The sequence below is a fragment of the Sordaria macrospora genome, chromosome 5, assembly GCF_033870435.1.
Source record: "Sordaria macrospora chromosome 5, complete sequence".
NCBI lineage: Eukaryota > Fungi > Ascomycota > Sordariomycetes > Sordariales > Sordariaceae > Sordaria > Sordaria macrospora.
The window spans coordinates 211,461-233,055 of record NC_089375.1 but is presented as its reverse complement, the minus strand read 5'-3'; the positions used below and the strand labels follow the sequence as shown (position 1 = coordinate 233,055).

Below are 21,595 nucleotides of genomic sequence, written 5' to 3'. Positions count from 1 at the left end.
GTGCTACATTAGCCTGAAGGACACGCAGTCTGGAATTGTTCAGGCTATCACGAGAGGGGGTTGAGTGTCTACTCATTGGCCGTCGGCCCTCTTGGAGGGCGTTTTGTGGCGGCTAGAACGACGGACTGCGTTATCCGAGGAGGCGTACTCGCTCAACTGGACTACTATCATGTCCTCATCAGCTGGGGGCTGGCTTTGGTCAGAGCTGTTGGATTTGGACAGCTCGTCGGGAGACGTGGGGGTATTTTCCTGGTTGTTGGAGGGGGCGGCGCGGTTGTGTTTCTCGGTGAAGAGAGTGCCACCTTTCTGGCGAATCTCTCGCTGCTGATGAGGTGTTGGGCGGATGATGGTATCTCTTTGGCGTCTCGGGCGCATAGGACACTCGACGTGGGTGGACTCAAAAGGGCCACAGCAGTTGGCGCATTGAGTGTGACGGTCACATTCTCCGTGAGCAGTACGTCCGCATTGTGGGCATTTAGCAGCGCGAGCGCACCCTCTACGTCCATGCCACCCAAAGCATTCGGTGCATTGGTCCAGTGGGCGGCGTTTCTGGACGAGGCGGCTGACGTTGCTAGCGTCGAAAAGGCGGAAGGGAGAGACAGGCCTATCAAAGGAGATAAGCCAGGTAGCATAGGCCTCGCCAGGGTGGTAGGACTGGGAGGGACGGAGGGCGACGGGCTCTTGGCCGGTTTGGACGAGAACCTCGTCCTTGATGGCGGTAGTTGTGTCTACAGGGACCATGCCGAGTCGCATCGTCATAGGCACGTTCGGGACGGCATAGGTGACCCATTTCTTGGGCACTTCGACTTGGATGCAACCAAAAAGAGAACTAATCTCATCCTTGTGGGCCATGAGGGTCTGGCGGGCAGCGTCATCCTTGGGCACGAGGGCAAAACCAGTAGGGACCTTGTGGCAGCCAGGGATGTCGGTGGGGGCGAGGCGGAGGAACGTTTGCACTTCTTTGCGAATAGCAAAGGCATCTGTGTTGACGAAAGGGGAATCCCTATCTAGTCGGAGGAAGACGCGGCCGTCACTCTGGGGTACGGCAGCCTTGCGGGTAAGGCTGGGGCGGGGAGTGGAGCGGGAAGCCGAGGCGGAGGTGGAATCTGTACCGCGGGCGGCAGCATCCGCGTAGGAGATGGGTCCCTTTCCCTTGCTGGCAGAGGGAGTGGAGACATTTTTGGCGGCTGGGTCAGACGTAACCGGGGTGGGCGAGGGAGATGAGGCAGAGTTTTTCTGTAGAGCGGCCGTGATGGTCCGTGCGAGACGGTCAGCTTCACGTGCGTGAGCGGGCGAGACGGCGGAGAAGCGGGCGAGTTCGGTGTCAAGAAAGGCGGCGAAGGAGCGATAGACCTCCGCTTTGGCGAGAGCTTCAGAGATGAGGGTCTCAGCGAAAGACGTGATGGGGCCGGAAGCAGCAGAGGTGGCGGTGGTGGCGTGGGCAGGACGGGCTTCCTCGTCCGCAGTTCGGGCTCTCTTGGCCGACTGCGCCGTCGTGGAGGGCGGGGGCAGGACGAAAATGGAGTCCGGCAGAGGTGTAACCGGTACTATAGCCGGCGGCGGTGGTTGGGGGGGCCCAGAGGGCGAAGGCGTAGACATTTTGATGTTGTGAATGTTTGGATATCGACCGTGAAAACGGCGATTTAGGTGGTGTTAGTGATTTTGCGGGCAACCAAGAGTTAGCACTAACACTTGGCGCCAAGGGTTTTTGTTGTAGGAGGAAGATGTGATCGTGCTCACGGCGTTGGTATTTCGTGCCGTTTCCCGTCTTCAGTCGGTGGTAGCTATGTCGATGTAGTTGCACCAGAACTCCAACTGCGCGGCTGATGCTTTCATAAAAGCAAGAAAACACACAGATAGAGCGCAACACCCAAAGAAAAATAAAAGGGTCTCCTTCAAACACCCTCCATTACCCGCGCAACAGGACCCGACACGCTGATGAGCATGGCCAACCTGGCGTTGACGCTTTTGGACCAGGGCCGGTGGGAGGAGGCCGAGAAGCTGGAGGTGCAGGTGATGGAGACTCGCAAGGCGAAGCTCGGGGCCGATCATCCCGACACGCTGACGAGCATGGCCAACCTTGCTTTCACGTGGAATAGTCAAGGTCGACATGAAGATGCCTTAGCGTTGATGCAAGACTGTGTTGAGGCTCAGCAGCGAGTCCTTGGGCCTGAGCATCCTGACACGCTGTCGTCCTTGGCTACTGTGTCGAAATGGAGTAGCTAGGCTCATCTTAATTCTTCTTGCTGTATAGTACAATCTGAAGGCCTCTATTCGGCTACATGTAGTACTGGCAAGGTTGACGCAGGTGCTAAGGATGGGAAAGGATGCATAGCGCTGCATATGGCGGCGGAGAATGGGCATGGGGCGGTTGTTAAAGCTACTCAGCCTTGTATCCTAAGAGGCAGGCTTGGAGGACAACTTCACCTCGAGTCAGCCTTTCACAATCTTTCCTCCTGCAAGAATTGGTCTTGGTTACTTCCCAATCTTTATTGTTTACTCCCTATTGCTTCCTATCGTATTGGGAGTCCCCCTGGTCCTTGTACATATCTGGTTCCACAGAGTCGGCATTCTTGAGTCGACAAAAATCAAACTTGGAGTGGAGTACTGAGTCGTCAACTTGCATCGCTATCCTCATAACACTAGTGATGGTATCCCCAATACACCGACATAGTTCGTTCGATTCGGTGACGGTTTCCGAGTCTGCGGTTTCCAGCCCATTCTTTTTGATGTAGTCTGCAAATTCACTGTCTGAATCTTCGGAAGAGCTTATATCCATATCATCTGGTGGTGTGTTTATGGAACTCTTGACCCATCTTCACTGTTGCCGGGTACCATTCAAAATTTGCATCACTGTGATGGTCAGCTGGGAATCGTCATACGTGAGTTTCTGAGGTCATTGAATACGAACAGTCTCCGAGGAATCTGTGAAGCTCATCCAGTAGCCTCATGACCTCGCTGTACAGATCATCGCGCTGTGTTCTGGGTCTATCAAAACGGGGTCCAAGCAACCCGTTCAAGTCCGTCTTGTACAATTCCCTTATGGAAACGGTCCAAATCTCGAACCGGTAAAGTGAGTGTCTGACGGATTCGATGAGCGCTCCAAACTCTATATCTTTTTCTGTGACAACCACCATTTTCAGGCAGTCGTGGAGGAGGGTTTTGCATGCTTTAGCTCTCTGGCCAGTCCAGCCAGGAATTCCGATGTCGTGAGCCATTTCTCGGTGAAGGTAGCTTTTGGCTTAAAGGACGCCGCTAATCCAACGAGAGACAAGAGAATGTTTTGCGCCTTTCTGAGGCAGTGAAATAAGCTTTTGATAGCCGCCATTGTCGGCCTTTGGCGAGCATTGACAGTAAAAATGAGGAGAAGGAGTAGTCGGGACCAACGCCGAATGACTTTGCGAGGCTGTCAGTCTCTCGTGTCCTGGCGCTTGAATTCACTGCACGCAATAACCAGACGATGCTCCAATAGGCTGCGGTACCTGGTTGGGATCGAATCCAGTTGATTGATTCGATCCCGCAGTTTGTACATACAGGCCAGCTGACGAGGTGCCATGATAATATATGAGGGAAGATAGATAGAGGAAGAGCAAGTTAGAGGAAGAGGGAAAAAGAGGGAGGAAGAGGGAGAAAGAGGGAGGAAGAGGGAGAAAGAGGGAGGAAGAAGATAGGGTGTTGCGGATAGAGGCATAAGAATAGACGGAGAGAGACAGAAAAGAGGCTTTTGGGGCGTAATAAACCCTGGTCATTGTCAGTGACCACAAATGAAGACCAGTCTGAGGCCAATCAGCGTTCCAAATCGAGAGCCTTCCCCGAGCTGGTTACAGGTGATTGCCGGGTGAGTCGCCGGAGAAGGTGTCTTCCGAATGAAAAAGAAAGGAGAGAGAAGCCCAGATCATCCAGACAAGGCAGCAGGATGCTTGTCGTCAGATCCATATCCCAACTTGTGTCGACGCCAATGCAACTTGTTCTTCATGTCTCTCCCGACAGCGCAACCATCCAATATCTGCGAGCGTCTGCATAACAACCACCGCAGATGATAGCAGTGGCACGGTATGGATAACCGAAAGGGCTTTTTAGATGCCAATCCACCATGGTCGAAGACGTCGTACTTCATCCAACATGGAATGATAGGTGAAGAGAGTTTCTTTACGGATTGTGTTTCAAAATAAAAGTTCAGGACATCCCCCGATTTTCGGTTGCCTTATTCTCGCATTCACATCCTATCCTTGTATCATCAGACTTGGACATGTCAGTTGTCAACTCTTCAAGACCCTCGTAGGAACGGACATCACACCACTCCACGCACATTCGTTCTCCTCTTCCGACTTTTGGACCCGAATTCAATCCCGATCACGTACCTAGAGTCGACAGATTTGACATTTTGGAAACGAAGCCATATACACGACATCAAAGAGACCTGAATTCAGCACCAGCCTCAATGGATCATACTAACCCCGTTTACCTGTTTCATCCGCAATCTGAAAAGGACTTTCTGGCTTAATACTACGCCAGACTCTCCTTAGCAGACACGGATGCGGACAAAAAATCTCCCATTCCTGCAACTGCCCCTTCCACTGTCACGGTTACACCTGAAGCGCCAGCCCAGCAATCCCAGATTGTCAGAGACCACGGGCACGGGAGCCACAAGCCTCACTATCACCACGGTCACGGGCATCGCGGGCACATCCACGCGCACCATAACCGGACCGGACGGAACCATCCTCGTCCCACCTCCCATCCCCGCCCACCCCGGCTGTGAACTCTCCCCGCAAATGGCCAAAGCGATGGAAGATTATGCGATCAAGCATTGTTGCGACTACATGAAGGCCAAGAATCTGCTCAGAGACAAGGTATGCAAACGAGCAGCAAAAAGTTAGATGAGGAACTGGAAACTTACTATGACTAGATCGTGGCAAAGGTCCTCGAGAACACTCAGGCGAAGCTTATGGAATTGTTGTAAAATGAACTTAATCGGATGAGCAGCGAGGAGGAGGATGATGATCTCGACCTTGACTCCGACATGGAGGAAGGCGACCGGACCTTGGAGGGTTAAGATCAGAGGAGGATTGGAAACCATAACGCCGCATAACGAACGATGTTCGGTGTCACGGCACTAGCGGATGGGTCCTGGCACGGCGGAACGTGCACGTGATGTCGTGCCGCGTACACCGGCCATATGGGCCCTAAATTGAAACCCTGGGCGCCAGGCGCGCCTTTGCACGTTTCCCTCTTTTTCTTCTTTATCTTGTAATTCTACTATAGACATGGAATCAACGTGTTCAGCTTTGTCTCTCGTGACCACGTCGCTCGTGACATTTGGGAAAAGCTGAAAAGCTGAGCCCTACCCGCGCCACGGCCCCATAAGTGGTGCAAGCTACCAGGCCGCTACTGGTACACTATTGCCAATCCTGTAGATCCCGTGACAGAAAGCTACGACCCTCGCCCAAGTCGAATTATGAATTGGCGCCCTGAAGTCTCTAGGTCCAGAATGCCCGACCCCTAGAAAGGGAATATCCTTTGGGCCATTGGCGAATAGTTGGGAGGGAGCCGCCAGCCATCCTACGCATAACATAGTGAAATAGAAACAGACTCAACACGACGCCTCATACTCCACCATAGCCTTGATAAAACATTGTGCTCTAATTTCTTTTCATTTTGTCCTTGAGGGCAGGATAGAGGAATCTCCAACATTTTTACAAACTCAATCCATTGATCGTCAACTGTATAGCATTCGCTGCCTCCAAGACAACATGATCATCCTGGAGTACCTCATCTACGTCACCTCGCTCAAGACTTTCGTTCCCTGAAGCTACGATGTCTCAACGACTGCATAATACGGAGGGTTGGGAAGACGATAAGGACCAAGAGCAGTCTTGCCCTGCACCTCTGCTCGGGTTGCCGACGTTTACACAGCAATCTCCGCCACTACCTCTACGTCCTCCTTTCCCCTCCCGGCCACTCCAGATACCAGTTCCACCGACGTAGAGACGTCCGCCTCACAGCTCCCTCTCGCTTCGCCTACCGGTTCTATTGACTTAGAGACGTCCACCCCACGGCCCCCAGCCACTCCAGCTACTGGTTCCACCGATACAGAGACGTCTGCCGGCGTGGATAACACGAAGCAGGTGGAAGTAGGTTTACTTCTTTTCCCCCTACGACATTTCAGAATAACGCTAACACCTATAAAGGATCTATATTACACCGTTCCCATATCACGGAGCCATATTCGCTTGCTTCAACTATTGCCGTCTAAAAACGAGGACGCCGCAATACACTGTCGGCTCTTCTGCACCGCATTGGACTCAAAAGGCACTCGTCCGTACGAGGCCTTATCCTACGTGTGGGGCTCCGAAGCCAAGCCTTGTTCCATCTTTATAGACGGGTACAACTTCGCCGTCGGAGAAAACCTTCACGCAGCGCTGTTACATCTTCGAGATCACTCCATTCAGCGAACTATATGGATAGATGCCATTTGCATCAACCAAGGAGACAACGAAGAAAAAGGACACCAAGTTCAATTTATGGCGAAGATCTACGCTAAAGCAAGTCGCGTAATTGTTCGGCTTGGAGAGGAGGCAGCCGGTAGCGACCAAGCACTCGAAGAAATACGCATCGCAGCCGAGTTGTCTAAAAGACGATTAGACAATAAAGCGGGAATCCTTACACTGCTTGAACGACCGTGGTTTCAGCACATCTGGGTAAGGGAGCCGATGTCAAAGTATTATGACTAATGAAACTGACAGATTGATGCAGGTGCTTCAGGAAGTTGCCGCGGCTCGCCATATCCTGATCAAGTGTGATTCTACTGAGGTTGACGGATTTCCATTTTGCTCAGGCCTAAATGCATTGAACCTATTCAATGAACTCCCCGCAGACCTACGGGCTCGAATTCTTTCGGTAACCTACCTTATAAGGGGTGCAATCTTCCGACCCAAATACGCGACCAATCAGTCAGACAACTTTTCTCTTAATATACGCCCTCTAGGCGAACTAATAGAGATGTACCACACCCGCGAAGCTACGGATCGTCTCGATAAAGTATATGCCTTACTCGGTATGAGCTCTGATAATCCAACCGCAGCAGGATTATTCGCCGACTACAACATTTCGTGGAAACAACTCTTCAACAAACTCATCCACTTCCTCTTGCCTAAATTGGTCTCTGTAGACCTTTCGGACGATAAGGAGAATGCCGTCATTGAGGGCAAGGGCTGCATTCTTGGCGAAGTGTCCTCGGTCACGAGAAATGTTATTTGGGAAGACAGACAAGATGTGGCCATTACTTGGAGGAATGCCCCCAGCTATACTTGCGTGAAGGAAGCATGGGGCTTTTGCTGGACCCTCCCGACTACGGTAAAATCCGTCCAAAAAGGAGATATCATCTGCCTTCTTCAAGGAGCGTCGAGACCTACGATCCTCAGGCCATACAACGATCACTGGGCGGTTATAATGATTGCAGTTTCTCCAGCAGGCGATTCACAAGCTACGACCGGAGATATCAAGTGGTCAGAACTTTTACAATCGATAACAGTCTTTTCGCACAATTTTCGACTTGAGTGGGATTGGGATATAAATCCAGACAAGCAGCAAGATAAAAACAACCACGACTGCTTTACAAGCATTCTAGAGCATTCAAAGACAGAGTTGGAAGGTTGTCTAAATGCGGCGACTAGGATACGGAATGTCAGATTGGTATTACAAGAGGTGAAACAGTATGGAGTTGCAGTGAGGAATCTTCGGGAAGAAACGGCGGTTCTTGAGAGGGCATTGAGGAGCATGAGCAACCTAAAAAAGACTTGCCTAGGTCCCGAGGATTCAGAAAAGGAAGATGCAAAAGAAACAATGGTAAATCAACTTATTGAGGACAAGGGCCGATGGACGCTTCTATGCTTAGCGGCAGAAAACGGTCATGAGACGGTCGTAAAATTGCTTCTCGACACCAGCAAGGTCAACTTGCATAGGGAGGAGCTACGGACGGCGCTGTGGCTTGCGGAGCAAAAAGGCTATAAAGCGATCGCTAAGATGCTTCTCGATACTGGCAAGGTTGACGCAGGTTCTAAGGATGAGAATGGACAGACAGCGCTGTATGGAGCGGCAAAGAATGGGCATGAGGCGGTTGTTAAGCTGCTTCTCGATACTGGCAAGGTTGATGCAAATCCTAAGGATGATTATGGACAGACAGCGCTGCATTCGGCGGCACAGTATAGGCATGAAGAGATTGTTAAGCTACTCAGCCTTGCATCCTAAGAGGCAGGCTTGGAGGGCAACTCCACTTCGAGTTAGCCTTTCACAACCTTCCCTCCTGCAAGAATTGATCTTGGTTTACTCTCCAATCTTCATTATTTACTCCCTATTGCTTCCTATCGTATTAGGAGTCCGCCTAGTCGTCGTACATCTCAACAGCAATACTAGAAGGACCGCAATAGCAATATCACGCAGAATATATTCGTAGCAATCAAAAGTAACAGAACCTTCTCGTATATCCTAGAAGGCACGGTGGGCTCTAGCAACAATGCCTCGCTTTGTGCTCAAGCTTTCGGTCGATCTTTTCCGGTCCCAGATGGTCGATATTATATCGTAGATGCGGGGTTTGACGTGCGGCAGGGAATCGTGGATTTGCAAGACTGGAGAAATGAAGAGAGGAGGCCTCGCCGTGCGAGGAGCCCGCCTTGAAGAAGTACCAAGTTGAAGAAATTACGGAAGTTGACTCTTCCCTTTCAGAATCTTTTGTCAATGACAATCTTCCCCGAATCAGTCGTACCGCAGATGTTGAGTGTCTTTCTCCTTTGGAATCTTCTTATGCTAGTACAATTCGGAACGGTTCTCATACTCGGGCTACTTCAAGCCTTCGAGTTTCAGCCTTCAACGCTCAAACTCATTTCTGGATTTTCCTAAACCGAGGAAACCCGAGGTTGAACAAGCCGCGGAAGCCCTTCTCCTTCGGAATTTTATTAGAATGTCTATACAGTTCAGAACGGTTTTCCTACTTATGCCATCGGATTAGGCCGTGACTGCCCAGGTTGCCCAGTCATGGCTAAGTTCAACCGATGACTGAGATAGCGGCAGGCAGCCGTCGCTGGCCAGCAGGCAGGTACGACTGCAAGGCTGCCGTCACAGACGCCTTAACTTATAGTAGAGGCTACGACGATATCCATTGGCCGACTGGCGAGGGAGGTCACTAGCCTACTGTGCTAATTGATTAACCCTAGGGACCCACTGAGCCCACACTCCGACCTACGGCAAGCGGACGCTCACCGACAACCCAGGGGATCACGGAGCTCACCCGTGATGAGTTTTCATAGTGACATTCATGCAAATAGATATGGAGCGTTCTTGTCGTAACTGATGGCCAGGGCGTGGCGGAATTGGCGGTGATCGGGCGGCCGAGGAACCAATGTGGGATGTTCAATCACCTTAAGGAAGCCACGTGGCAAACCGGCCATTTTGGGCGGGGTTGGGCTGCAACGCAAGAGACGAACACAAAATGGCTATGACAATGGAGGGGGGCCTGATGCAGACTTGAGGCATTCCCAGTACTGGCCCAGATGAAGTATTGTACGGATTGCGATCGTTATTTTCAAGACGCAAAAGCGCTTCGGCAGCATCGCCAGGACTCGAGTCGGCATGCCTTTGCCTTCCTCTCAACAAAAACGACAACTCCTGTACGCCTTTACACGCAGACAACAACATCAGGTTCTGGAATGGCGTTTACAGGCTTTGGAGGCTCGCCAGCTAGCACCGTGACTCAGACAGCCCGCGGTACGGCCGGAGATGATCCCTCTAAACACCTAATAAGTTCTCTAAAAGGGTATGATCATTTCGCTCTCGTTGTTCCTCCGTCTTCAGAACTTGCAAGTATTGACAATAGCCTCCGAATAGGCTCTACTCCAGCGGGGAGTACTCAGACCTCGTGATATCCTGCGGAGGAAGGGAATACCATGTGCATAGGGCCATCGTATGCACGCAGTCCGAGTTCTTCTCTGCAGCTTGCCGCGGAAGTTTCAAGGCTAGTGACAGTCCATACACTAGCAACGACACTAAACTAACATTATATTTAGGAGGCACAAGAAGGAAAGATTGACCTCCCAGATGATGATCCTCGGCTTGTCCATATTATGGTACATTATCTATACCACTTCGACTATGACGTACGGCTACAACACGAGCGTAGTGGTTTTGATGGGTTAGAAATGGACGGATACGGAACCAACGTCAATGAACCGGCAGCGGACGCCCTTCTGACTCATGCAAAAATTTACGCCTTAGCAGAGAAGTACTTGATCAGTGGACTGAAGGCTGTCGCGCTTCGACAATTCAAGGCGGCGACTACTGTCTCCTTGGATATCGATGATTTCCTTAGTGCAGCGCTAGTGGTGTACGAATCCACTATTGAAGACGACAGAGGCTTAAGAGATGTCGTCGTGGAAACCCTTTGTAAGCATTCCAAATGGCTAGACGAGGAGAAGGTGCGAGATGTGGTTAAGGAGTTGGGAGCTTTAACGTATGATATGGTTATATATATGCGCCAAAAGCGTATGTTCTAAACTAGGTCTTAGGTCAGTTAACACGTTAACGAGATGGTCCCCGATGATGTCTGAGAGATGATGCCGCCCAATCCGGAGATTGAGGCGCTGGAGGCCATTGCGAGTTGCTCGGCTTCGGCAGTTACTGTCCGGTTGTGCTCCCACCGCTCCGTCATTCTCGGGTCATCTTCCTCCTACAACCAAAAGAAGACAATCTGCGCCTTTCCCGACCATTACGCACGGAGGAGTCGTGGTGGCTGCACAGCCGGCAATGCGTTGGCTGGGGATTTGGCTTCACAGCAAGCTGAACTGGAAGCACCACATTGAGCACAGGCTCGCCTCCGCCAAGCAGGTGGTCCGCCATATACGCAGTCTCAACAGAGTCTACCACGGCGCTCCTCCAGGCTCCATGGTGAAGATTATGAAGGCTGTCGTCCTGCCAAAGGCCCTATTTGGCTCCGAAATCTGGTGGCCAGGCCATAAGAAGCACGCCCTTCACCGTAAACAGGAGGAGTTTCCGCTTGTTAGCAACGGACTGGCGGACCTCGTCCATAAAGTCCAGACGGCGGTGAACATTGCTATCCGCGCCAGCTTACCGGTGTGGAGAACGACGCGCCTTGCCATTCTCTACCGCGAAGCTAGCCTGCCCCCCGTCCCCCTTCTTCTGGAAGCGGCCCGCCGGCGGCACGCTGTACGCCTCCTCACCTTAGATCCCGCACACCCGCTTGTCCCGCGTCTATCGAAACCCCGAATGACGCCGTACGGCCTGCCTCGCCGCCCTACAACGCTACAGACGGCTGCCCAGCTCGCCTTGCCTTTTCCGCGGCCGGTTCTACAGCCGCCCGTCTATAACGGAGACACTCACAAAGATCCAGCGCCCACGTCCAAGGACAGGGCTGCCAAGGATTTCAAAGAATGGCTTCTCCAGCTAGACCCCTCGGAGATCGTCGTCTACACCGACGGCTCTATGATAGCGAAGCAGATGGGCCTTTCAGCGCACGCGGAGGACCCGGACGCTGAAGAAGAGAGACCAGAGGGCGAGTGCGTAGGCTTTGGCTACGTAATCTTCCAAGGACAGACAGAACTTGGCCGCGGCTGCGGCCAACTAGAGTATGCGGAAGTTTTTGATGCGGAGGCCGAAGGGGCGCGGCATGGTCTGAAGGCCGCTGTGGCGCTCTTTCCGGAGGCACAGGCCCGGCCACGCATTACGGTATGCCTTGATAACACGTCCGTCATTAGAGGACTCCGGGGAACCCCAGCTGCGTCATCACAAGCGGCTTTCCTTGATTTCCGTGCCACCCGCAAGGGCTATGGCCCCAGTCTGGTGGACGTCCGCTGGGTTCCTGGCCACAAGGGCATCACGGGCAACGAGATTGCTGATGAGCTCGCTAAGGCGGGTGCTGAAGGAGGAGAGGTAGTCAATGAAGGCTTGGCTACCCTTGCGCACTCAAAGCGGCTTGCTGAGAGAGAGGCGCGTACAGATTTCAAGGCGTGGTGGGCCACGAACAAGCCAGAGTCTTATGCAGACTACCGGTTGGGGGTCTCTATCAAGCCTAACGACGAACTGAAAGAGTTGGACAGACGCTCTTTACACCACCTCCTCGCGGCCAGGTCTGGCCATGGGGATTTCAAGAACTATCATGAAAGGTTCGGGCACGAGGACGCCCTGTTGCCGTGCTTCTGTGGAAGCTGGAAGAATCCCTTCCATCCCTTCTTCTGCAGGAAGGCGTACGCGGTCTCCCCGGTCACAGGTGAAGCGGCTACGCGGGAGAACCTCTCCCTTGCTATTGGGATTTACTGGCAGCGATTCATCGCTAGGATCCAGACCTCGCACTTCTTTTCGTGGACTTGCACGAGAAAGGCTTGGCGCCAGACACTCTGGCAACAGCACATCGACGACGGGGGCACCGCTGACAACCTTACAGGGTTTTTACGGGGTGAAGGGGTGGAGATTGGGCGCGGCCACGACATCGAGAGGGTTACGGTAGACTTGGACAGGCTAGTTTACCGCGTAAGGAGACGGGAGGAGGCCTTGCGGGAGGGGGAGAACGAGAGCGAGAGCGGGAGCGGGGAGGAGTGATTTTGCCCTTTTCTTGTTGTCTTTTCCTTTGTTCTACGGGTCCCGCCATATACTGGCGGCTCGCCCACTGGGCGATTCGATTGGAGGTGTTGGGCCGCGTTTACGCTACGGGCAACACATGATTTACACTGGCAATAGGCCTCGGGTTGCCCTCGGGTTAATGGTCTTTTGGCGGACATTCAGGGCACTGCTCTTATTTTTGTACGCTAGATTCACCGATGTGGCACGTCTCATGCCCTACGGGAGGCGGAAGTAGACGTTAAAAATAACAACAACAACAACAACAAAGCACCGCGTCGCGTGGGCACCTGACTGCGAGGACCCCTGCACCTAGAACCTCATTGTGCGACTTTGTAAGTGTACACAGTAGGCAGAATCCCCGGGTTAGGGTTATTATGACGGCTGAGGGGCCCGTGCGCGCTTCCAAGGGCGTGCCTCGCCCTGGTCCCGTCTACCATAGCTCCAATTCGCATGCGTCTCGTCTTCCGTCCCGACTTTGTAACAGACAAGCCACCGACTAACAACCACCGATACCCGGAAGCCTCATTTACCTATCCATTTGTTTCTCCATATACTCCCAAGTCGGGCAAATCTCACAAACTCTCTCCAATTTCGCGACATCCATCACTCATCACACCTTGCTGGACAGCCATTCCCATGTTGATCATCGACGACACCACACCTTGCTGGACAGGTCCTGCTACTTATTTTCTGTTCTAGCCATGTAAGGTGTCCTTCTTCCTTCCATCCCCTTGGGCTTCTAGACTAACTCCCTACCTTTTCCTGGTACAGGCATTGATGATTTTCTGAACCTTCCTGTCATTCTCGCTAAAGACTTTGCCGAGCTTTGCAACGGCAGAGTCAGGCATGGCCTTGCGTGCTTTGCCAGCATCCGCCAAGCTCTTCTCGGACCTTGTACCTCCTACGAATCCCATCAACATGCCCATGATGGCAAAGGGCGCCGACCCCGGGTCCTCGACAATGTCATAGGCAGTCATTCCCACGCTGCCCGCAACGTCGATAAGGGTAATGATGCGTGCGATCATGGCCATTCCACCAAACAGGGCTCCGCCAATCTCGCCAATGATGGAGATCACCATCAACACGATGCTCAGGATGAACGTGATGAGATTCTTCTTGTTTTGCTTGATGATATCGGAACCCGTCTTCTTGATGCCGTTCATGGCGTCGACGGCTTGTTGTAGCATGAAAACGGGCATGCTGGCCGCCGTGACAATGTCTGCGCTATCGACTTCGTTGGTGTGGGTAGCCACCAGAAAGTGCCCGGTTAGCAGGCTGTCAACCAGACTTGTCATGTTGGCCATGGCCGCCTCCATCACCACTTTGGGGTTGGGGACCTCGATCTGTTGGTAGGTAAAGGTAGGTACCCAATGTCAGCGCTTGTCTCTTCGACGTGCAAGTTTGGTTTCAACACTTACTTTGTCCTTGTCGATAGCTATAGGAAAGTTACTCATGCTCGTGACCTTCGGTTTGCAGAGCTTTGGTCTATTGCCCGTGCGGATATGAGCTCCATCGTCACCATACATGTCGTCGTCGCACTGTTTCTCAAGTTTCCACTCGCCGAAAGTGATCCATTCCTTCGCTATTCCCAGTTTCTCGTCGACCTCGGCATAAAACCCCTTTGCATCACGCAAGGTATAGTCGATGTGCCAGTTATCAACCGGGAGCCTCTCCAAGACGATGTACTGACAACCCTGTTTGTCCGAGTACTTCTTTCCGTTTATCGACACCACACAGTCAAAGTACTTGAGTCCGGGCGACTTCATACTTCCTGGATGGGCGAACTTCTCCAGCTGCGGGCCGACGCTCTCCCTGATATATTTTTGATAAGTGGAAAACAGCTTATCATATCCCTTGAGGCTCTCTCGATACTCGCTTCCGATGCCCAAAAGCGTCTGGAGCAGGATCCCCAGCGCCCATTGATTCCAGCATATGGAAGGAATCGACCCGGTGTCAACCGCGTTAACAAGATCGTCCAACGTCTGCGGCGCCTTGTCGGGATCGCAGCTTAGCGCCTCGATGGGCGTGAAATCCATGTACTCTCCCTCAATCGGGTCATAGTCTGGGCCCCAGCCCTCGTCGTCGTCGTACACGCCATCATCGAAGCAAATGTCAGTTGGGCAGTAACCACGCTGGCAGGCGAAGCCACAGAGGCCATAGTCGAGCAGGCCAGGCAGAGACTTCATGCTGGCCCTGGATGGTATGGTGGGGTCAAGGATGTTGGCAAATCCCTTCTCGATTTCACAGACGCACACCCAGAACGGGCAGTACCCATGGCTGCAGCTGAATTTACAAAGCTGCTCAAAGCGTTCTTCTCCTCCCCGCGCCCTGCCGGAATCACAATATTGGGGTTCGAAAAGAGAGGCCGGCCGCACTGCAAGTGCCACCTTCTTGGTGGAGCAGTAGTCGGAAAAGTCGGAGCAGTTGCCGTAGTTGCACGCAAAGGAACAAAGCCCCGACACACTTTCGTCCATGTTGCTCGTGGGATAGCCCTGGACGCCCGTCGGCTTTGGCAGAGTAGGGGGCTTGCCCAGTCGAGAGCAGACACAGGCGGTCTTGGGACAGTATCCCAACGAGCACGTGAACTCGCAGAGGTCTTTGACGAGTTCCATGCCCGTCGTGTAGCGACAGAAAAGGCTTCAGTTGGTAGGCTATGTTGTATTGAGGTTCAGTTGGTCCTTCACCTTCCTCTTTGGTTCAGACTCCTCGTTCCTGCGTCTGCCACCGCGCCACTCTATCTCTACAGTCTACGCTCACACCATCAAGCGGAACTGATGCCATGTGCAAGGCGGATACCTTCTACCCTGACGCAGGTACGCTGCAGTCCACATCACACTGCTGCAGTGCCTAAGCCCAATGAGGCGACTAAGTTCAGTACCTCGGAAACGTACACTACTTTCAATTGCATGATCCAGGCCGGTTTCGGCAGCTAGGTACCTCTATCCATGTCTAGACTAGGTAGCCAAGGTACCAGAACTCCAGTGTCAGGTAAAAGTACAACGACCAAGCGAAGGCACATGTTTGGCCAGGCTAATAAGGTGGCTACCTACCTTATCTATGGATGCCTCTCTTAAAATCAACTGTTGCCATGCTCCCAAGTTGAACTGACCTTCAAGATATTCTTCCACCATCACATACAACCCACCTCTTTACCGGACCTCGAGCCGCCTGGGTCTTCTTTTCGTTTTTTCCATCATGTCCGTCAAGTTTGCCATCAGCTCTGGCGCTCTGTCACTGGCGCTATTGCTCTTTGGCCATGGCCACCTCACCAAGGCAGCAAAGGACCCGGACACTACTTATATTTACTTTGACAACATCCCATATCTTGCCAACGCCTCCAATGTCATCCCGATGTCCTGGTCCGCGCTGGAAGCCGGCTTTGCAGATCCCATCCGCGAGGACGTTGCCAATTTCACCGGTCTAGACTGGACAAAGCCGTACCCCGGGAGCCCGCTGCCAGGCTTCACTGCCCATCTGCGGATAGCGGACCACCTGCCTTTTCCGCCCGCTGTGACGGAGGAGAATGCCACAATCGACGTGGCAGCTCTCAACAACGGCATCCCACCGTCCATGAGAAAGGCAGATGGCCTCCCCAAGAGCATGCATCCCTCGTGGTACATCTGTCAGCACTACTATGTCAGCAACCTGCCTGACGCAGCCTCTGACGTTGCGCACGACTGCTCATTTTTGCCGAGCCAATGTCAGAAGGACTTGAAAGCCGACATGGTTGCGGACTGGGGAGCATACGCGGACGACTCGGGCGGTATCATGTGCAGCGGATGGTCCCTTGACACCATCACGCCAAGCTGCCAAGAGGCCCTGGGATTTGTGACAGCAGATGTGCTGGGTAAGTGCAATCTCATTGATTCTTGCTCCTGAACACATGTATCGAGGTTGACTAATTCTTGCTTTCGATATGTAGGTTTTGATGCGTCCTATCTCGAAGATGAGGTCGGGGCCAGAGATGCGACAGTGGATCAAGTCGGACGCTATTCGTGGATGGTTGGCGACGGTTTCCAGGAACCAAGCACAGAGACAACGTACCATGCTGCAGCCAACAGGACCTATCTTGTTGCTACTGTGTTTGGGTACAGTTCTGGGTATAAAAGTTCAGTCCAGCCGAGGGTGGAACTTTCATGTCTTCGACCAAAGTGGATCGCACCTCCAGAGCCCGCAGAGCCGACTGAGACCACCACTTCTTCATCCTTTGCTCCTTCTTTTACCTCGACCTCGTCAGGCTCAGTATCTTCAAAGACAACGTCGGCGGCCTCTTCCATGTCATCGTCCTCTGGGTCCAGTACGGCTATGTCTTCCAAAACTGCTCCGGCCTCATCGTCGTCACTGACTCTGAGCAAGACTACTACTTCCACTGTGCCTGCATTGCCCTCCTCCACTACGCACTGCACAGGTATGTGTCATTACCAACCACCACCGTCTTTATGTTCCTGCAAAAAATTCTCCAAACTAACCTTTTTTCCTTCTTTCCCCCACCAGGTGGTACCACGGCTGAAGGGATTTCGGGCAATCTCCTCGGACTTTGTTCCTACAGCTGTGATTTTGATCACTGCCTCGACTCTGCTTGTGTCTGCACCCGGTTTGCGGCGGCAGCAGTTCCGGCACCAGCCCAATTGGCAGGGAAACACGGGTGCCCGGCAGACAACCAGAAACCTACCAACTCAGACTATGCGTATTATGTTGATTTGTGTGAGTTTATTTGCAGTCGGGGTTACTGTCCCGAAGGAGCGTGTAAATATTGCTGAGGGGGAAACATTCATATTACAAGATTGTACAGTAAATAGGTGTATTCTGGGGGATATTGGCGAGTGAGTGGCGAGTTCAGTTGGAGACTCGTGGGGTAATAATGTAGTACTGTATACAGTCACATGTTTTCACATAAAAGAAAAATGGGAAGCCAAAAGACAGAACCTTCCCCCCTGCCTCTGAAGAAGCGGCAAGCCTGCATGTGTCAAACAGACGGGACGGGCCAGACTTGCCTTCCAAACTTTTGGAGCTAACCAACCCTGGCTCTTCGCGCGCCGATCCTACGCCGTTAAGGTGCAACCTCAAGGGGCTAGGTAGGGTTGGGCAGGTACGTAGGTAGTGTAGTGATATTTACGTACAGGGGTATTAGTGCACCAAAGAGAAGTACGTACATAGGTACCTATCTAGGTAGGTACTGCAGTAGAAGTACCAGACGCCGTTTCTATTTAATCGTTACCTGTCCCTTTCCTCCATCAGGCACTGCACACGAGACACACCAAATGTCCATCTTCTTATCTGAAAGTCTGCCCCACGAAAGGCCTTCAGCAGCTTCCATTTCTTTTCTCACCAAATGGTTGATCAGCACAATTCCAAGTGGCTCGAGGATCAGCAAGGGCATATTTTGAGAACGCTGATTGATCAGCACATTTCCGAACCGCAAAACACCGAGTCGCCATCCATCAACGAACCTCAGCCCGGCGACATGTTCCAATCCATCAGCAAGCGTGACATGATTCTCCAGGAGGCTCGCGTCGCCTTACGTGGGGAGCGCCTTCCCTATGACTATGTAAACGGACTCCTCTACTGCGTCATCCGCGGCATACGACACAACGAAGCCTTTGCCAGGTCTCAAGAGGTCGTGAAGCAGTGCAGGAAGCTTCCCGAGAGCAACTTTGCTCGGGCACGCAATGCCCGGCTCATCATGAGCAACCAGATCCCGAAAATGGCAACGGACGACGCCAAACCCTACTGTTTCTGGCACCCCGACATTCCCAGCGAAAGGACAATCCGTCGGCTGGTAAATCACTATCCCGACATGGCATATCTTGCTGGTCGGGCATGCGCCGTGGCAGGATACCATGAGTTGTATCATGAGCTTGACCTCCTTCCCGAGGTGTCGATTGCCGAAGAGGCTAGGGAACAAAATAACCCAGGATCCAAGGCCATCTTCGAGCACATCATGAAACAGCCGGTTTGCTACGCTGTCTTGGACGACTACACCAGGACTAACAATTACGAAAACCCACGGTGTCCGGCCTTTATGAACGGAGATACAGCCGTCCGATCAACGCTGGACGTGACAGTCGCCCCGGAGGATTATTGGGGTGAACATTATTTCAATCTGGACAGCGACGGGTTTCCGTTCGACATCACCGAGGACGGCCACATTGGCGAGGTCACGACGCACACATCGTATAATCAGGCAGAGCAGGGAACACTACCGCCGGAACACGTCGAGCTGCTTTATTTACCTCTGCCCCTGCATCTGCCCACCATGGTCAAAGACCCGCTGATCATCATGGCCGCTTATGAAGGCAACCTGGACCGCTATCTCCGCTTGCGTCGGCCGCACATGATCATGGGCGAGCACGGCGCCGTCCTTCGCGGGATATACCACAACACCACATTTGCCAAGTGGTGGTCGCTTCAGCCACGGGATGGACACAACTCGGGGTTTATCCGAGCAGCCACCCTTGCGCGTTTTATCATGGTCAACGACCTGTCGCACATGACGGAAAACGATCCCGATCCCGAAGCCAACCACAATGAGATCCCCGGCATGATCTGGTGGCCACTCGTCCCCGCCGAGAGAACGCTCGAGGTCCTCGCCAAACGTCGACCGGACATGCACCTCCAAGTGGCCATGGCCTGCATCGCCGGAAACTACAAGGAGCTATGGGACAAGCTGGCACCGGAGCCATCCAAACAGCTGTGGGACATGGCTACTTCTCAGCGCGATGCTAGCGTCCGGAACCACTTTGTCGAGTACCTCGAGCGTCGTGCTTCCGAGCTAGGACAAGTGGCAGACGACCGCCCCCTCCCTCAGGGCCTGGTTACGGAGTGCGACTATCCTGCGCACGACTGGTGCTGGGACGCAGCGAGAGTCATCAAGGAACCGTTTGATCCCTTTTTACAGTACTCCCCGTGCTTTCTGCCTAGGGATATTGTCATAAAGGAGACGGACGACCGTTTTGATATGGAGAACATCTATGGAGCATTCGAGCAGCCTTGTATGGCTAGGTGGGAACTCCGTATGTGTGCGACGGTGGAGACGATGGCCAAGATACCGGACGGTGAGGATGGCTTGAGGCTGTATGATGATTGTGGTGATGATGAACAGGGGCCGTCAACCAAGGACACGGAGACGAATAATTCCCTAGAGGTATCTTCGAAAGAAGCGGATGACGACGACGTGGAAGCAAGCAGCCAGGATAACGACGGGAACATAACACCACGGACCGATCATGATCCATCCTAACAAAATTTCAAGACTTGATACTGTGGCTAAAATGCATGGTACCTTATATATACAAAGAAACGCACCTTTTACTCCGATGCTCGCTCGCACCACCCTTAGTTGTGCTTTTCTTCATGATCTGATCCCAATGAGCCGCATCCAGATCCCTAGTGTAGTCAGCTCTTCCATTACACAGTTTGAGACTATACCGGTAACCGGACTGGACTTCAAAACGGCCAATCCATAACCGTCCTCTCCTCATTCCTCCTCGTCACCTGCACCTCATCACCCACACTAATCCACACTTCGCGCTCCTCCTCAACAACATAAACACTCTCCCCCACAAACGCATACCGCCCAAACACAGGACTCCACTTCATCCCGATGGGGCCCTTGGTTCATCACAGGAGATGCAGGCGGCTTAGCATCAGCCTCGAATTCGAGAGACTGAATGCTCTCGGGGTACACAAAGAGAAAAAGACTGATTGGTCTTTGATGGTCTTGGAGAAGAGCGGGTCCCTTGAGAATGAACAGTGCTTGGTTGTCCGGAGTGTCGACGTGCAAATCAATATAAAGGTTAGAAGTGTGCCGTATATGATTGTCATTATCGTTCCAAGCAACCACAACAGCCAGAGCAGGAAGATAAACTTTGCAATGTACTATATCATCGCTGATATCAAACGCAGCCGCTATGTCGTGATCGTCCTGTCGCTCGAAACTACCGTAGAGAGGTTCGTTATTAAGCCATTACAACACGATATGGACAGTGCGGTGGAAAGTAGATGAGAAGGAGGAATGGCCCCGTCGCTCCCGCATGACGATGCAGCTGTCAGCGAGTTCCACCTATCGAGCACCCCAGTCCTTTCAACAGGTACGTGATGAGTGGGAGTTGGCTAGTTTTTACGGCCCTCGACTTGTGGATGACCGGCTTTCAGCACAGCGGTAGGATAGAGACGGAAGAGTTGTACAAGACAACCGTCCCGCCGCTCCCTTACAACGATGCAATCGGCGAGTTCCACCTATCGAGGACCCCAGACCTTTCAACAGGTACGTGATGAGTGGGAGTTGGCAAGTTTTTACGGCTCTCGACTTATGGATGACCGGCTTCCAAAATGACGCCAAGACAGGAACGGAATGGTCATGTCAACCGTGCCTGATGAGTAAGAGTTGGCAAGTTTTTACGGCCCTCGACTTATGGATGACCGGCTTTCAGCACAGCGGTAGGATAGAGACGGAAGAGTTGTACAAGACAACCGTCCCGCCGCTCTCGCATAACGATGCAACTGTCGGCGAGTTCCAAAGGGTAGAGATAACACAGAAGGCTGCAGAAGCGACCAACTCTGCCCACCACCTATCGAGGACCCCAGTCTTTTCAACAGGCAAGCGGCCATTGCATAGCCAGGACGGAGACGGTGTAGGCAGGACGAGATAGAGGAGAAAGGGGAGAGGGATGAGGAAGTCGTGGTAGAGTGGAACTTAACAGAGACCTATCGTAGTCGTTGTGTGGGTGGTGTTCTGTTGCACAACCGGACAATAGTTGGATGTCGACCATGGAGCTTGGTAGAGCTCACACCCGACACGCTCCCATGTACTGGAAAAGTACTGACCGTGGAGAGCGAGCTGTGGGAGGCGGATGCAGAGGCTCGAAATCGTATCGGGGTAGCGAACGTCTTCCATCTTGTGTGTCGCCATACAAATCTAACGATTCAGCGTTGCCGAGCGGAGTGTCGCGGAGTTCGCTATAAATGG

The 21,595-nt window shown here is 52.7% G+C and overlaps 8 protein-coding genes across 8 annotated transcripts; 6 read left to right on the top strand and 2 right to left on the bottom strand.

Moving 5' to 3' along the window:
• Nucleotides 1–72: 72 nt before the first annotated feature.
• On the bottom strand, nt 73–1,727 carry SMAC4_13748 (uncharacterized protein; the record flags this gene model as incomplete). The annotated part of the gene is made up of 1 exon (XM_066091589.1): nt 73–1,727. Exon 1 carries the CDS (start codon nt 1,597–1,599, stop codon nt 73–75), a length of 1,527 nt encoding a protein of 508 aa, XP_065947045.1. The 5' UTR covers nt 1,600–1,727.
• Nucleotides 1,728–4,416: 2,689 nt separating this feature from the next.
• SMAC4_13747 (uncharacterized protein) lies at nt 4,417–5,108 on the top strand. The gene is made up of 2 exons (XM_066091588.1): nt 4,417–4,853; nt 4,910–5,108. The coding sequence occupies exons 1-2, from the start codon at nt 4,536–4,538 to the stop codon at nt 4,961–4,963; spliced, it is 372 nt and encodes a 123-aa protein (XP_065947044.1). The 5' UTR covers nt 4,417–4,535; the 3' UTR covers nt 4,964–5,108.
• Nucleotides 5,109–9,704: 4,596 nt separating this feature from the next.
• Nucleotides 9,705–10,547, top strand: SMAC4_12955 (uncharacterized protein; the record flags this gene model as incomplete). Its single annotated transcript, XM_066091186.1, has 3 exons — nt 9,705–9,811; nt 9,883–10,009; nt 10,062–10,547. 3 exons carry the CDS (start codon nt 9,705–9,707, stop codon nt 10,545–10,547), a joined length of 720 nt encoding a protein of 239 aa, XP_065947043.1.
• Nucleotides 10,548–11,238: 691 nt separating this feature from the next.
• On the top strand, nt 11,239–12,606 carry SMAC4_13746 (uncharacterized protein; the record flags this gene model as incomplete). The annotated part of the gene is made up of 1 exon (XM_066091587.1): nt 11,239–12,606. The coding sequence occupies exon 1, from the start codon at nt 11,278–11,280 to the stop codon at nt 12,604–12,606; it is 1,329 nt and encodes a 442-aa protein (XP_065947042.1). The 5' UTR covers nt 11,239–11,277.
• A 773-nt stretch (nt 12,607–13,379) lies between these two features.
• On the bottom strand, nt 13,380–15,308 carry SMAC4_09426 (uncharacterized protein; the record flags this gene model as incomplete). The annotated part of the gene is made up of 2 exons (XM_066090951.1): nt 14,046–15,308; nt 13,380–13,970 (listed from the first exon to the last, which is right to left on the bottom strand). Exons 1-2 carry the CDS (start codon nt 15,237–15,239, stop codon nt 13,380–13,382), a joined length of 1,785 nt encoding a protein of 594 aa, XP_065947041.1. The 5' UTR covers nt 15,240–15,308.
• A 514-nt stretch (nt 15,309–15,822) lies between these two features.
• SMAC4_13745 (uncharacterized protein) lies at nt 15,823–16,506 on the top strand (the record flags this gene model as incomplete). The annotated part of the gene is made up of 1 exon (XM_066091586.1): nt 15,823–16,506. One exon carries the CDS (start codon nt 15,823–15,825, stop codon nt 16,504–16,506), a length of 684 nt encoding a protein of 227 aa, XP_065947040.1.
• Nucleotides 16,507–16,626: 120 nt separating this feature from the next.
• SMAC4_09422 (uncharacterized protein) lies at nt 16,627–17,564 on the top strand (the record flags this gene model as incomplete). Its single annotated transcript, XM_066090949.1, has 2 exons — nt 16,627–17,035; nt 17,122–17,564. 2 exons carry the CDS (start codon nt 16,627–16,629, stop codon nt 17,385–17,387), a joined length of 675 nt encoding a protein of 224 aa, XP_065947039.1. The 3' UTR covers nt 17,388–17,564.
• Nucleotides 17,565–17,859: 295 nt separating this feature from the next.
• On the top strand, nt 17,860–20,267 carry SMAC4_09421 (uncharacterized protein). Its single transcript, XM_003345482.2, has one exon. It carries the CDS (start codon nt 17,960–17,962, stop codon nt 19,865–19,867), a length of 1,908 nt encoding a protein of 635 aa, XP_003345530.1. The 5' UTR covers nt 17,860–17,959; the 3' UTR covers nt 19,868–20,267.
• Nucleotides 20,268–21,595: the final 1,328 nt, after the last annotated feature.

Bases quoted from the DNA above. Each gene is read 5' to 3' on its own strand.
- SMAC4_13747 (XM_066091588.1), top strand. From the start codon at position 4,536: ATGCGGACAAAAAATCTCCCATTCCTGCAACTGCCCCTTCCACTGTCA. The intron at 4,854-4,909 runs GTATGCAAACGA...TACTATGACTAG, and splicing joins AGAATCTGCTCAGAGACAAG to ATCGTGGCAAAGGTCCTCGA.
- SMAC4_09421 (XM_003345482.2), top strand. From the start codon at position 17,960: ATGGTTGATCAGCACAATTCCAAGTGGCTCGAGGATCAGCAAGGGCAT.